At 46.7% G+C, this 15,465-nt stretch overlaps 1 protein-coding gene across 3 annotated transcripts; it reads right to left on the minus strand.

Annotated features, from left to right (window-relative positions):
* Window positions 1–1,447: 1,447 nt before the first annotated feature.
* Window positions 1,448–15,228, minus strand: SERPINA11 (serpin family A member 11). 3 transcript variants are annotated; one of them, XM_082617017.1, is made up of 6 exons: window positions 15,175–15,228; window positions 11,297–11,942; window positions 9,620–9,893; window positions 6,008–6,155; window positions 3,743–3,864; window positions 3,484–3,590 (listed from the first exon to the last, which is right to left on the minus strand). In XM_082617017.1, the coding sequence occupies exons 2-6, from the start codon at window positions 11,937–11,939 to the stop codon at window positions 3,563–3,565; spliced, it is 1,215 nt and encodes a 404-aa protein (XP_082473143.1). In that variant the 5' UTR covers window positions 11,940–11,942; window positions 15,175–15,228; the 3' UTR covers window positions 3,484–3,562. The 3 variants fall into 3 exon arrangements, with proteins under 3 accessions (XP_082473141.1, XP_082473142.1, XP_082473143.1); XM_082617015.1 differs by lacking the exon at window positions 3,743–3,864 and having other exon boundaries at window positions 1,448–3,590; XM_082617016.1 differs by lacking the exons at window positions 3,743–3,864; window positions 15,175–15,228 and adding an exon at window positions 12,634–12,640 and having other exon boundaries at window positions 1,448–3,590.
* Window positions 15,229–15,465: the final 237 nt, after the last annotated feature.

Here is a 15,465-nt window from a genome sequence, read left to right on the forward strand (position 1 = left end):
TAACTGTGGTCCCAGAAGAAGAAAAAAATTGGAATACAAGCAATTTTTAAAGAGACAGTTTCTGAGAAGTTTTCAAAACAGACATCAAATTGCATTTTCAAGAAGTTATATGAACCCCAAGCAGGATTAATACATGAAAAACTGTACCTAGGGACATCATTTTAAAGCAGTTGAAAGACCAAAAAAAAAAGAGAGGAGAGAAAGAATGTAAAGAAGCCAGAGGGGGAAAAATTCATTACCTTCAAAGGATTATAAAAATTATAGATAACTTTTCAACTAAAAATGTGAAAGTCAAATATAATGGAGTGACATATTTCCAGCACTGAAAGAAAACATCTGCCTACTTAAAGTTCCATACCCAGTAAAATTATCCTTCAAGAATGAAGGCAAAACAAAGGTGTTTTTATCTGAATCCGTCTGGTTCCTTGAACAGGAAAACAGAGGCACTGCAAGTAGTTTTTGTAATAAAGGGTTTTATTATAGGAACTGGGGATCCCATGAGTGTGGGTGGATTGGGGCTGGTATGAAGTTCTGGAAGGCTGCAGCTGGGGAAACAGAGAAAGTCACCAACTACTTTAGCTTGAACTACTGGAGTGGACAGGATGGCAAACAAACATTGAAAGCAAAACAAATTAAAACAAGCTAACAAGAACTTCTGACAAACAAAGCTGGAGGGCTTGGCTTAATATCAAGACTTGCAGAGCTGTGATAATTAAGATGGTGTAGTACTGACGCAAGAAAAGACAAATAGTTCAACAGAAGAGTAAATAGGAGTCTAGAAAACACCCTCTCATACTTGGACAACTTTAAAGCTCTCAGCTCTGTTCCTGGCTGGAATGAAGGGAGAACATTTATGTCCATTTTCATGGACTCTGTGATACTCATGGAAACTTGAGGTAGGGTGACAGTGGCTTTAATGCTATTTTCCCCACGGGGTCCTGTGTATACGTGTAGGTTGTACCTGGTCAGAGGCTTAGTTGAACATTCAAAGCCTATTTACCTGCTTTGACCCAGGGGCAAAATAAGTGTAGCTGGGACTCTATGGCATGGCAGAAATGATTCGAGACCCACCAAAGAGAACATCACAAGATCTTAAAAAATATACATTTTAGGTAGCTGTTGACTTACCTTGAAAATGTTCAGGTTCTTCATGAACTTAGGTTACCAGGAAGGAAGTGTTGGTGGCGGGGATAGATTGGGAGTTTGGGATTGACATGTATACACTGTCATACTTAAAATAGATAACCAACAAGGACCTACTGTATAGCACAGGGAACTCTGCTCAGTATTCTGTAATAACCAAAATGGGAAAAGAATTCAAAAAAGAATAGATACAGGTATACGTATAACTGAATCACTTTGCTGTACACCTGAAATGAACAGTACATTTTTAATCAATTATACTCAAATATAAAATGAAAATTAAAAAAAGAAAATAACCGGGTTCTTCTAGATGGTTAAAAGTTCAGTTTGAAGTATAAATACATATGGAATCTCCACTTGGGGAGAAATTTACTCAATTCACAGATGACTGAAAGTGACAGCTTAAGATGGGAAGAAAGAAAACAACCCAGTGAATGATCACTAACAATCAGGTTTCCAGAGAGAAAACCTGCAGGCTGTCATCCACGTGTGCCTCTGCAGTCTCAGCCCTGATCCCTGGGCCAGCGGCTCCCTCTGGGCGCCACAGTGCCATCACAGTGAATGTCCCTGTCACAGCAAAAGTCCCTGCAGCAAGAGCAGTCTTGCCCTCCAGATGGAATCTTTCATGCCTGGGCAAAGTCCCTGAAGGCTCTCCATCTACACCTTTGGGTTCTGAGGATGTGCTACCTATGTGGTTTCACTGGGAGGGTTCACATCTGGCACCTGGACCAGTGGCCACTTGGGGGATTTGGACATTCCCTAGACCTGAGCTATGCTCCGTGAGAATAAAGGACAGCCTTGAGGGCTGGGGCAGCCAAAAGAATAGGGTGGAGATGAACAAATGTTCATTGAGCACCTACTGTTTACCAGATGCTTAATGCTTCACATTCGTGACCTCATTTGATTTTCACAATTCTGTAACTTAGGTTTTATGTTTTCCATTCTTCAGAAGAGACTGAGGCACAGAGGGATCAAGCATCATGTCCAAGGTTGGCTGACCGGTGGGAGGTAAGAATTCACTAGTGTCCAGAAGTCTGCCTCAACGCTGGCATCCAAAGCCTCCAACCCTTGACCTCCAAATCCCTCTCCATCATGACCTTCCACTGTGACCCTACATGAACTTTCTGTTGCTGCAAACCTAGTTTTCTCTTCTTAGAACATACATTTTTCTTTCTTTTCCCCCGTGGCCTTTGCCCATAGTGTGTCTCTTCCACCCTCTCCGGGACTATCTTACCCTCTTTCCCTTTATTTAAGGCTTCCCTTGTTTTCAAGACCCAACTCGAGTCTTGCCTCCTTTGTGTGGGCGTGGGGGAGTTCTACCACTTGTGATTTTTGGTATAGCTTCTTCCTAGACATGTACCACACACAGCCACCCTCTAGGTCTAGACACTGACTTCATTGTGGGGATGTATTGTCACATGTATGGTACATACATGCAGCTAAGATGGCATTTCTGAGTTTCCCCACCACTTCCAGATTGATGCCTTTTTAAGACTGGGGGGCACACTTGTGGGAGTGGGACTTCTGACCTCTAAACAATGCATCATTGCCTCTGAATACTGCCCCCAAATTCATCCCACTGACCAAGATTGTGCCTAAGCCCACTGTCTCACCAGGCCATGTCAACCCTTCCACTTTCTTTGATCTTGGGGTTGTCCTTGGGCATTTGACCTCCATTTCTGGATTGGCCCATTATTGCATTGGCCTATCCTCACATCCCCTTCTTTTCATAGAACATGTCTTAGAGACCCTGCCCCGGCTTCAATCTCCTCTCAAGGTGAACTAACTCCTGACATCGAGGCAATGACGTTTCAGGACGACACTTTGCTGCATAGCCAAGATCGGCCACTATGAAGTGAGAGTGGTGCTTATTCCTCCTGATATCCTTTGTGCCTTTTCCTAGGACCCAAAAGACACTCAGGAAAGATCAGCAGTGGCGGCAGAAGTGGTGGACGTCTCTGAGGAGACCCTAATTGGAGGCTGTTCTCACCTCCAAATTTCTAACCACAGTTGACACTAGATTGGAGGAGATTGTAGAGTGAATGACTGACCGCTGTTCTGCGTGCTCACCCCCCCACCCCTTGTAAGCATCGCCCCTCACTGTTCACAAAACCCAAGGCCAACTTTATTAGCATCTTTGCACACTGATTAAAGGGTCCTCAGAGCAACCCTGAGATGCAGGCTGGCGCTGGCCTTCCTGTTTTTCAGGGAGGGGACAGGACACCCCCGGCCTCCTACCACCGTCACCCCGCAACTGGGTTGACGACTTTTCCCAGGAAGAGTAGGGTCTGGGTGGTCACCTCCCAAAGCAGCACCAGGAAAGGTCTGTTGAAATGGGCGTGTGGGGCCGACGTTGCGTTCAGAGTCTGGGGCTGGGAGAGGAGGCTGGAGGCCACACCTGCCTCTGTTCCCCGCTCACTCACGTCCACCGCCGCCTTGTGTGACACCTAGAAGGAGAGGAGAGGGGCAGAGACAGCACTGGGGCAGGGCGTTTCCAGGGGCCGATGCCACCTCGTGCGGCACGAGGGAGATGGAGGCAGTCGCCCCGTTCAGGTCCCGCCTTCCCAGGCAGCACTCCAACCTTTATTTCATTTCCCACCTGGTCCCGGTTTCTCCGTCTCCATCATTTCCTGGGGAGTCACCCTCACCGCGCTGTTTGTTCTTTGAAGGGGAGACAGATGGGCCTGAACAGGGCTGAGGGCTACCTGAGCATGCACCAGGCTGCAAAAACCCAACAGCGACTTTTAGGGGCATTTCCCAAGCACCTGGGTGCACGTGGCACAGACCCAAGTGTCATTTTCTGCTACGAGCTGCATTTGCCCTCTTTCAGCCTCAGTTTTCTCATCTTTAAAATAGCTTGCTCATCTAATTGGCTTTATTTATTTATTTTTTATTGCAGTAGAGTTGCTTTACAATATTGTCTTAGTTTATACCATACAGCAAAGTGAATCAGCCATACGTATGCATATATCCCAATTAGATTAAGGAGCTCCAAAACAAAAAGCACGCACATTTTAGAGATATGATGAAAGGTACTCCCATCTTAAAAAGTATTTGCATTTTAGAATGTTGAAATTGATGGATCAAGGTCCTGATTTGATAGGGCAAGTATGATTATAAATTAAAGAAACTTTTTTAAAAAGGTTCTGAAGAACCTGGGGGCAGGACAGGAATAAAGATGCAGACGTAGATAATGGACTTGAGGACACGGGGAGGGGGAAGGGTAAGCTGGGACTAAGTGAGAGAGTGGCATGGACATATATACACTACCAAACGTAAAATCATAGTTAGTGGGAAGCAGCCGCATAGCACAGGGAGATCAGCTCGGTGCTTTGTGACCACCTAGAGGGATGGGATAGGGAGGTGGGAGGGAGGGAGATGCAAGAGGGAGGAGATATGGGGACATGTGTATATGTATAGCTGATTCACTTTGTTACACAGCAGAAACTAACACACCATTGTAAAGCAGTTATACTCCAATAAAGATGTTAAAAAATAATTTTTTTAAAAAAGAAACTTTTTTAAAAAAACATGAAAAGAAAAATGGATTGCTCAGCCTGAGTCAACGGTTTTCAAAATAAGCTCAGTGAAACCAGGTTGTCTGATGTGCCGAGCCCTCCACTGGGCCCCATGAAAAGAATTCTGTTTTTTTAAAACCTCATTTTCACACAACTCCTTAGGAAGGATTCTGAGGCTTTAACTAAAAAAAGTTGAAAAATATTGGTGTTGACAGTCTCTTTCATTTCCGAAAAGTCTGTGAAGAGATAAATCTAACATCTGAGGTCACTGTGGAAGAAATTCTGTAAAAAACTAAACTATTTCTTTTCCTTTTTGTTTACCTTCTCCACAGAGGGTGCACATGCGCAATCACACACACACACACACACACACACACACACACACACAAGACCACATCCCTGTTCCTTGGTTTCACATTCCAAATCTCAGCTGGTCTTTCCCAAATAAAAGAGAGAAAACTTTCCTTATGAAATTTCTAATAAAGACCCAACTGATAATGGAAGATGATGGAAGAACAGAGAAGGGTCTTTTTTTGCCTTCCCTCCTGTGGAAAATTGCATTATTATTCTCAAGTATGAACTCTCCCTTCCTGTAGGATGTCATCAGCCCTCACCCATGCCTTGTGGCTTACAGGAGGTCACGAGCCCACCCCATTGACGATGGTCTTGACTGTGGGGCTTGCTTTAGCCAATGACTTGTGAGTGGCCTTGACAGAGACCACACGTGAGGAGAAGTGTTAAGAGATACAGCACATTATCTCTGCTTTTTTCCCACTGCTATAAGAATGGTATGTCCCAAATAGGAGCTTCTCCTTTGACCTACATTCTAGAAGAAAGAAAACATGAGAAGTAGATCTGTAGCCAGATGGTAGTGACACACCTCTGACATGTCATATGGCCAGGTAATAAATCTCTGTGATGATAAGGCACTGAGATTTGGGGATCATTTGTTATTGCAGCAAAACTGATGGATATACTTCCGGTTCATGCCCACTACTCTCTACAGCTATAACAAAGGCAGATAGAATCTCACCACCTGCCCTCGGAGGAAGTTTAAGGGATAAAAACAAGGCTAGTCCCACACCTGGGGAAACTCTGGCTCTGTGGATGACCTTGAATGTGTGTCGACTCTATTCAAGACTCCGTCCCTGCTTTGAAGAATGTAAAGGTCTAGAAGAAGTGGGTGGGGATGGAAAGGGAGATGCTTATGAAAAGAAGCCTTAAAGATTGTGATATTAAAAAGCCAGAATAGAAAAAAGGGGGAACTTGACTTTCAAATGCACCTCATGTCAGAGGAGAAAAGACACCCCGCCTCTGCCAACACACATCCACACTCACCACCTTACCCTGGAGATAGTTCTGTTGAGCTGCCCAGTGATTCCTGAGAAGTCAGCTTCTAAGTTGAATAAGCTGGTGAGACCAATATGGGGGAGTATCTCTTCCAGGTTATATGTTCCAGAAATGGAAAACCTTGGCAAATGCAAATCCATCAGGCTGGGGAGAGAATCAGATGGAGACGCGCTGCTGTCTTGTTATCTGTGCTGCTTTTGCCCTGTCTGGGGGCAGCCTGAGCTTTGGGAAGGAGATGTGCTTCTCAGAGTGTGGGAACCAGTCTTCTCATGACACTACCTGCTGTGCCAGGACATTCCACAACCCAGAGCTTCCTTCTCTTCACCTCACAGAGAGTCTGTGTCTGGATCTGAGAAGACTCCTGGCATAGCCATAGGTCTTCGTCTTTGTCACATTTCTGGAGGGCTTTCTAGGTGCCAGACATTGGATTACAAGGCTTCACTGACTGAAGCCATGTAATAACCATGGAAGTTAAGTACTGTTAACATTATCCCACCTCCATATCCGATTCATCAGCAAGCTCTGTTGGCTCAGATTCTGAACTATATCCTAAAACCATCTACTGGCAACCCCCTAATAGAAGGTGCACCATCTCTCACCTGTCTGAGCTTCACGGCCTGTTGAAGATCTGATGAGAGATCATGCATGTACAGTGTGGGCACAAATCAATGGAATAACTCTCCCTCCTGTTATTGTCATGCCTTTGCCATCAGATTGCCATATTCCTTGTGTTACATTCACAAGTTTCTTGTGACCCATAGAAAAGCTGTCCCTTTCTTCCTGGGATTATTCTCCTCTGGAATTATTGTCTGACTGTTGCCATGACACCTGCAAGCTTGCTTAGTTAATAGCCAGCTTGGAAACTTCTGCCTCGAATGAATTCAGATTAGAGATGCTAATTCAGGTTAGAGCATCTTTACCGGTTTAACTCCTGGGCCAATATGAGGGTCCAGATGTCTAACTGAAGTGGGAGGTAGTTGGAAGTCAGGGGTTGAATGGTGAAAAAAAGGAAAAAAATGTGGACAACAGAAAACAGGGCTTACTTGACATAATTTTTTCACAGGTAGAACTTGGAGAGTAGGCCCTACCAGGGAGGGGGCTTTGAGTACAGTCTAGCTGAGGGGTGTCTGTTAGAGAACCCAACGTACAGTAGGTGTTCAATCAGTGTAAATGAAGAAATGGAGTTACCAGGAAGCATGATTCCTCTGAAAAAACTAACCTGTCTCACAGCTGAATGGAGGGAAACCTGGCAGCCTGAATTTTCCATGTCTGAAAGCCCATTCAAATGCTGCCATGAGGGCTTCCCTGGTGGCGCAGTGGTTGGGAGTCCGCCTGCCGATGCAGGGGACACGGGTTCCTGCCCTGGTCCGGGAGGATCCCACATGCCTTGGAGCGGTTGGGGCCGTGTGCCATGGCCGCTGGGCCTGCGCGTCCGGAGCCTGTGCTCCGCAACGGGAGAGGCCACAACAGTGAGAGGCCTGCGTACCGCAAAAAAAAAAAAAAAAAAAAAGAACATATGCTGCCATGATATTGTAACTCTCGGGCACAGGAAATGGTATCAGGGAGCATCTGAGGTTTAGAAAAATAACTTGGATTGGTTTTGATTTTTTTTTTTTTTTTTTTTTTGCGGTACGCGGGCCTCTCACTGTTGTGGCCTCTCCCGTTGCGGAGCACAGGCTCCGGACGCGCAGGCTCAGTGGCCATGGCTCATGGGCCCAGGCGCTCCGCGGCATGTGGGATCTTCCCGGACCGGGGCACAAACCCGTGTCCCCTACATCGGCAGGCGGACTCTCAACCACTGCACCACCAGGGAAACCCTGGTTTTGATTTTTTTTTTTTTTTGCTGTACGCGGGCCTCTCACTGCTGTGGCCTCTCCCGTTGCGGAGCACAGGCTCCGGACACACAGGCTCCGCGGCCATGGCTCGCGGGCCCAGCCGCTCCGCGGCATGTGGGATCCTCCGGGATCGGGGCACGAACCCGTGTCCCCTGCATCGGCAGGCGGACTCCCAACCACTGCGCCACCAGGGAAGCCCCTGGTTTTGATTTTTGAAGGTCTAAGTGGGAGGTCAAAAGAGACCCTTCCTAAGGGGAAACCTACTGGTCTAGAAGATCCTATAGTATTTCCTCCTGTGATGGGGGAAGGGGCAGGTTCACTCCAAGGGAGCTTAGGAATACGGGGCTGGAATCAGAAACTGACCAGAGCTATGTAGATTCACAGACAACAGGAATAACACTTTAAATCCTGGCTTCTGTTCTTGAGCTGTGTCTCTTTTATTTGGTACTTGAATCTCTACCCCAAAACAAAACACCCTTTCTCTATCCTTGATACCCCAATGTCACTGGGGTGCTGAGAGAAGGCTCCCGTGGACATGCAGGTGACTGATGCCCACCAGTTGGTGATGGGGGATTAAAGATGGCCATCAAGATGTTTAGTCTATACGCTCCCCATCCCTTGAATCTGGTGGGTTCTGTGAAAGATCTGACCAATAGAATATGGCAGAAATGACACTGGCAAATTTCTGAGCCCAGGCCTTAAGAGAGCAGGAGCCTTCACTTCCTGCCTTTTAGAACGCTCCTTCTTGGGACGCTGAGCTGTCATATAACAATATCAACTGTGCTGAGCTGCTGTGCAGAGAAGCCCAAGCTAGCCTCATGGACATGCTGCATGGAGAGAGAGAGAGGTGCCTGCTCGGCCCTTAGCTCAGCCAGCTGGCCAGCCCAGCCTCCAGACATCTGAGTGGAGGAGTCTTCAATGTTCTACCCCTGGCCACCATCTGACTCCATCCTTGAGAGCCCCAAGTGAGAACCACCCAGCTGAGCCCAGTCCACCACAGAATTGAGAGAGATACCAGATGGGTTTTTTTTCAAGCCATTCCATTTTGGGATGGTTTGTTATCCAGCAAGAGGTAATTAGAACTTGAGGCCAGATTTTATCCCAGAGTGCCCCATAAAGGAAGATACACTTCAAGAGTGGGTAGCTGGAGTATGGGGTCTAGGGAAACCAGAAAAGGCTAAAACCACTGTGAGAAAAACCACAAACCAAAAAGCAAGTGAGGTGGAAGGGGGTAGGTAGAGATTCCCCCAAACTGGCAATTGGCATTTTGATTTTTACAATGTCTTTCTTGGTATTTAATTTTTTAAAGAAATGTTTTAATTAAAACAGAGGCACTCTTGAGAAATACCCACTGTTCTGTGGGGGTCATAATTATTCTTAATAATTGTCCTTGATCTGATTTGTTGCCTACACTTAACTACCTTCTGGTAGTAAATTATTATTTGGAGAAAAAGAGAAGAGCAAAGGCAGAAAGATGTCTGGGAGGGGATAAGAATGATTAATGCCTGGTGAGCACTTCTCCTGCACCAGGTACCAATTTCATATTCTATACATATTAACTCTATTAATCCTCCAACCAACCAATGTGGTGGTTGTTATGGCCCCATTTTACATGTGAGGAAATTCAAGGCCCGAAGAGCAAGAATTGCCCAAGACCACACAGTTGGTTAGCTGGTAGGGCAGTGAGCCAAGCCAGGGCTTAGGGTCTTGCAACTGGAGTTGATCAAGGCCTGCTCGAGTTCTTGAACAAAGTCCTTGCACTCTGGCACTTACCTGGGGAGGAGCAGTTGATCCCATTTCCTCAGGGTCTCTGGCTGCAGGGCATCCTCCACCTGAGCCATCTTTCCCGGGTCAGGGAGGATCAGCAGGGCCAGGGCGTTTCCACTGTATTCCATCTGGAGGACGGTGCAGGCCATCTCCTGGTCGTAGAGGAACCTGTGCATTTCCTTTTGGTGCATCATAGGGATGCGGAGAGAGGTCCTCTCATCCACAAAGAAGCTCTCTTGCTTTGGGGTCTGGTAGCAATTCAAAGGATGCTTCCACTTGGCTTAGGACACAAACCCCACAAAACCATGAGAACAGACTCTAAGACAGCAAGTTAGGCAGACATGCACTAAGCCACACTGGTTAGAGATGTAGAATCTGTCACAGTCTTGTCCCTGTGTGTAGTATCTCGTCTCTTTCTACTTATAATCTCCACTGACAACCACCTCCTGACTTGACCTCCTGAAAGCACCGATCTTGGTGACAGGGAGAGGAGGTTGGCTCATCCTGTCCCTCATGCCCACTTCCAAGTGACCAAGTACTGCTGATTCTGCCTCCAAAGCCACACCTTGATTTGAGGCCACCGTCTTACTTTGAACCATCTCACTAAGCTAATTTGTCTCTGCTCTTCCACCCTTATTCTCCTCCAACCATTTCCCAAATTGTAGCCAGACTGAACTTTCTACAACAGGTATGTCACTGCACTGCTTCGAACTTTTTGGTGATTTGGGGATCCCAAGATAAAGTCTAGGGTTCTCAACACAGCCCCTGATTACTTTTTTTATTACAACTCTCAGCACTCCCATCTAGGCATTCCACTATTGTGTTCTATGCTCCAGTCCAACTAAATTTGTTTGTTTCTTGAAAGTCAATGGCAGCTCTTTTCCTTGGCCCTTTCCTTACCTTTGGAGAATCAAAGATGATTCAGACTCAGACCGTAATGGTTGAACCCATGGTTGTGAGGGATACACACCAACCCTAGGATAGCGGTTGCCTCTGGGGAGGGATCGAAGGAGGAAAATGGGACCAAGGGATGATTAAAAAGGAATTGAACTGTATCTGCAATATTACATTAAAAAAAATAAAATAAAAATCTGAAGTAAATAGTAAAAATGTTAATACTTGCTAATTCTTGGTGGGGGGGAGTGCATGGTGGATTCTATGTCATTCTCTGCATATTTTGTAGGTTTGAAATAGGCAATAATATAAAAAATAAAATATTTCTCTAAAAAATGAAGTATTAATAGAAAAGTGAGATTGAGTGTCAGTGGTATTAAAAGTCAGGATAAAAGTAGAATAGGAAAAACATGGCAAGAGAAATCAAATATTGATAAATTAAGAAGTAGCCCTTGGGCTTCCCTGGTGTCGCAGTGGTTAAGAGTCTGCCTGACGATGCAGGGGACACGGGTTCGTGCCCCGGTCCGGGAAGATCCCACATGCTGCAGAGCGGCTGGGCCCATGAGCCATGGCCGCTGAGCCTGCGCGTCCGGAACCTGTGCTCCGCAACGGGAGAGGCCACAACAGTGAGAGGCCCGTGTATGGAAAAAAAAAAAAAAGAAGAAGTAGCCCTATAAGAACATTATTTAAATATGCAGAGGTAACTTTCAGAAGAAACAGCTACAGGCTTCTAGAGAGGTGCCTTTTAGGGGCAGGGCTGGGGATGGAGGAGCCGGAGGCAGCCCTCACCTTTGAAGAACATGTAATTCAAGAGAACCATGAGCGTGTCTTGGGTGAACTCCTCCAGGCAGTCCACGACCTGCCCATACGTTTGCTTCCTCACGAAGTCATTTATCTGCCTCCTAGTTGTATTAGAGTCCGTGAAATTGACAGAAAAAGCGAAAGCCCGGTACAGCTCCCTGATGTTGTCCAAAAAGTGCTGCTGAGGCTTCAGCTGCTTGTCCAGGAACAGGGAGTTGCCTACTTTCAGTTCAAGTTTGGGGCTGGGCAGGTCAAGGGTGTGGATGAGGCTCTGGAAGCCCCGGTGGATGTCAGCTTCTGGGGTCTCCGTGAGGTTGAAGCCGAGGCCTTCCAGAATCTGAGCTGGAGTGTCACCTTGAGCCCCCAGAGAGAGCAGGGCCAGGGTGCTGGAGATGCTCACCGGGGAGAAGAAGATGTTTCCTGAGGTTTCTGCTGCCAGCTGCTTATACAGACGCAAAGCGAAGTTGGTAATGGTGGGTGTGATTTTGCGGTAGGCGGGGAGGGCTTCCGAGAGCTGGCCACGGGGAGCTTCAGGCACCCCCAGGCTCTTATCTCCGCGGGCAGGAAAGGGCTGCGAGTAGACAGAGGCCAGGATCCCCGCTCCCAGCAGCCACTGCCACGCTGGCCCCATCCTCTAAAAACAAGAAGGTGAACACGTCATTCTCCTTCATAAATAGCTTCACAGTGTTTCATGTTTACACCGCAAAACTCCCATCCAAACTGGATCCCACAGAGGTGTCAGGCGGGGTATTGTAGAGCAGGGGTCCCCAACCCCTGGGCCGCACAGCAAGAGGGGAGCAGCGGGCAAGCAAGCAAAGCTTCATCTGCCGCTCCCCATTGCCTGCGTTACCGCCTGCACCATCGCAACGCAGCTCCGTCCATGGAAAAATGGTCTTCCATGAAACCGGTACCTGGTGCCAAAAAGTTTGGGGACCGCTGCTATGGAGGGCGGGGCGGGGATGAGCCAGCGGGCTCCAGACGCTTTCCCCCAGGCTAGAGTCAGAGCAGCGGCCTCTTGTCTGCTTTACATATTGATTTGCCTATAAGATTTTGCTGAGAAAAGGACTCTGGGCTATTAAAAAAAGAACTTCCGTGGTCTTTTCTGCCTGCCTTCCTCCCTGCATCTATCTTTCCTCCCTCTCTTCCTTCCTTCCTTCTTTTTCTTTTATCTTTCTCCTTTCCAGGCATTTTTTCAATCACTCATTAACTTTCAAAGACTGGGGCAACCCTCAATACTATGGAACAAATGGTCAGGACACTGTGACACGAGTGATGTTGGGCTTCCCCTGCACCTAGGTGTTGCCAGGAACTAGAATCTTGCTCACTGGAGGGGAGAGGATGACGTGTGGAACTCCTGGGCCAGGCTCTCCCAGAAGAGGAGTGCCCTCTACGTTTCTGGTCTTCATTCGCTGGAGTGTGGATGTGACGATCAGCCTTGGGGACCTTGCGGGTGGGCACAGCTCATGAGGATGAGGGGTGGCAAAGCCGCAGGATGGACGGAGCCTGAGGGTGGGGAAGAGACAAGGAAGATCTACTCTGTCCCCATCAAACCTGCTATTTCGAGTACCTCTTGTCACACGCAAGGGCTGAAACCTGTATCTTAGTTGATGGAGAGTTTAAGGAAAGATATCTGTTAACTTGTATCCCCTGCCCCACAAATTCATAAGTTGAAGTCCTTATCCCCAGCATGTCAGAATGTGACCTTGTTTGGAAATAGTGTCATTGAGATGTAACTAGTTAATATGAGGTTGATATGGGCCCTAATCTAATACGACTGGTGTTTTTGTAAAAAGGGGAAATTGGACACAGACATACACACAGGGAGAAGGAGATGTAAAGATGAAGGCAGAAATCAATCAGGGTGATGCTCTACAAGCCACGGAACACCCGAGATTGCCAGCAAACCCCCAGAAGCAAAGAGAGAGGCCTGGAACAGACTGTCCCTCGGAGCCTCTGAAGGAACCAGCCCTGCCAAACACCTTGATCTTGGACTTCTAGTCCTCAGAACTGTAAGAATCAGTTCCTGTTGTTTAAGCTGGGTGGAAGTTTGTGGAAGTTTGTTATGGCAGCCCTAGGAAACAAATGCAGTAACTCCTGTGCGTTAAGTTATAAAATGTGCCAGAAGAGCCTTCGTGTCACCCGAGGGGGTCAAAGTGCTTCAGGGTTGGGAACGAAGCTCCAGCTTGAGGTGAAGCTGCAGTGTAGACAATGTGCTTGTCACACACACATCCCCACGTGCACAACTCGGACACCCCCATCCCCCGCCTTGCTGTCCTCCGTAAGGTGTCTCGTCCCCTCGCTCCCTTCAAAACTGACCCTGCTGTTGTCCCATTGCCACAGCGGCTGTCCACAGTTAATCACCCCATCCTTGTTGCTCATCTGTCCTGATAAATTTTGTGTCTTAATCAGCACCTTTAATACCTTTTGCCCAAACCAATGATCTCTGGGTCGCTTACATATTTTTGTAGATGATTTACAGCGCCTGGTGCTCTAAATACCCAGCCAAACCCCCAAGGCCAGTTGTCAGGAGGGACGAATCTAGCTGCATTATCGATTACATTGAAACACATTTGCTGGTCAAAGTACTGCAGGCAGTTTCCCAATGCCACGTCCTACCCCCTCCAGCACAGCTTGCTGTAGGCCCGCTTAATTTCTCTTCATATTGGGAAGCAGAACAATTTAAAATTGGTCTGCTCCTGGGGAAAATTAGAAGCACAGCTGTAATAAAACTATTTCCAGTTTATTCTTTTTACCCCAATGAACTCACCACCATTTTCTACTTACTGAACCCCCAGGATACCCAAACTTGCAGAGGACCTACTTCCCAGAGGACTGAATTGTAAGTCAGGGGGTCCGGGTTTGAATCAAGGCTCTGCAGTTAAATCCCTGGGTGATATATGTAAAGGAAGCTCTCTGAACTGCAGTGTGTTACTTGCAAAATGCAAATGACAATGCCTACCTCCTGGGGGTGGGGTTGCTTGTGGATTATAAGACATAATATCATGTATATAGCACGTGGCGCATAGGAAGTATGCAGTGTTAATTTTCACTCCTTTCTACTGAGGCTGGATATAGTTACACCCAATTTATTCCTTTATTCCTTTTCCAGAAAGATCCCAGAGGAAAATTAAGAACTCCATGAACTTATTATAATAACCCTATTTGTTATTTCTTTTATGGTAGGGATATTAGCTATATTGTATCATTGGTTCCCAGCCAGATTTGTTCTCAAATGCAGGGGGAGGGGTGTGTGTGAAGCGGGGATAGTATTTGGATCATCTCAAAGTCTGGAGAAGGAGGTGCTATTATTGGAGTTTAATGGGAGAGAGAAAACTTTCGAAATGCTAGAATAGTCACAGCCAAAGAAGAAGGGTCCGTCCCAAATGCCAGCAGTGCCCCAGTGGAGAAAAACTTGCTTAATTTCTTTAAATTGAATCCTTATGAGAACCTTAAGACCTTGGTAATATTATCCCTGGAGAGAAACACCTATTAAGGAGAGAAACACCTATTAAGTGGCAGGGGCATGATTCAAATTCCAGACCAGGCCCCTGAATCATCACTCTTTCATATAACAGAGTTTCCAATAAAGTTGCTGCAACAACTTTATCATTTTGTTTTGGGTTTTATTGTTCCGTTTTCTTGTCTAACTTCGAGGAATACTGGGAGCTTCTCAAAAAATTTAAAGGCCAAGTTATCCATAAAATGTTATTTAAAACCTGAAGTTCCTACTTCAAGCCTTAGAAGGAGTACATCATCACGTTTTCCCTTTAGGGGACTCAGTTCTCCCATTTATTCTGCCAAAGTGAGAGAGAGAGACAGAGAGCTGCCACCCCGGCCTTCATTTCAGACACAAGCGTGGTACTCACAGTAAGGTCCCTGGGCTGGGAGCCCTGGGTCTTCAGCACTGCATCACCTCCTACCCACAGGAAAATAGTGTTTGAAGATCATGGCAGCCTAGTCAATATTTGTCAGGTCAATTCCTGGAACTGGTATGAAAACAGGAAGTGACCTTTTCTTCAAAGTTTCTGCCCTGCCGGCCTGTCCTACAAAGTGAATTGTGATTCTGGACCCAGCTTGGTTTGAGGATATTCTCATGTTGGAGATGGCAGCAGGTTGTCGCGATGCGGTGGCTGTTGATCCATTACCTGGGTTTGGTG

This window comes from Mesoplodon mirus, assembly GCF_964341445.2.
Source record: "Mesoplodon mirus genome assembly, chromosome: 4".
Lineage (NCBI taxonomy): Eukaryota > Metazoa > Chordata > Mammalia > Artiodactyla > Ziphiidae > Mesoplodon > Mesoplodon mirus.

Coding starts and splice junctions, on each gene's coding strand:
- SERPINA11 (XM_082617015.1), bottom strand. CDS start 11,939: ATGGGGCCAGCGTGGCAGTGGCTGCTGGGAGCGGGGATCCTGGCCTCT. Junction 6,156..9,619: donor GATCAACTGCTCCTCCCCAG/GTAAGTGCCAGA, acceptor TTCTCTCCCCAG/CCTGATGGATTTGCATTTGC. Junction 3,591..6,007: donor TCAACAGAACTATCTCCAGG/GTAAGGTGGTGA, acceptor CTCTCCTTCTAG/GTGTCACACAAGGCGGCGGT.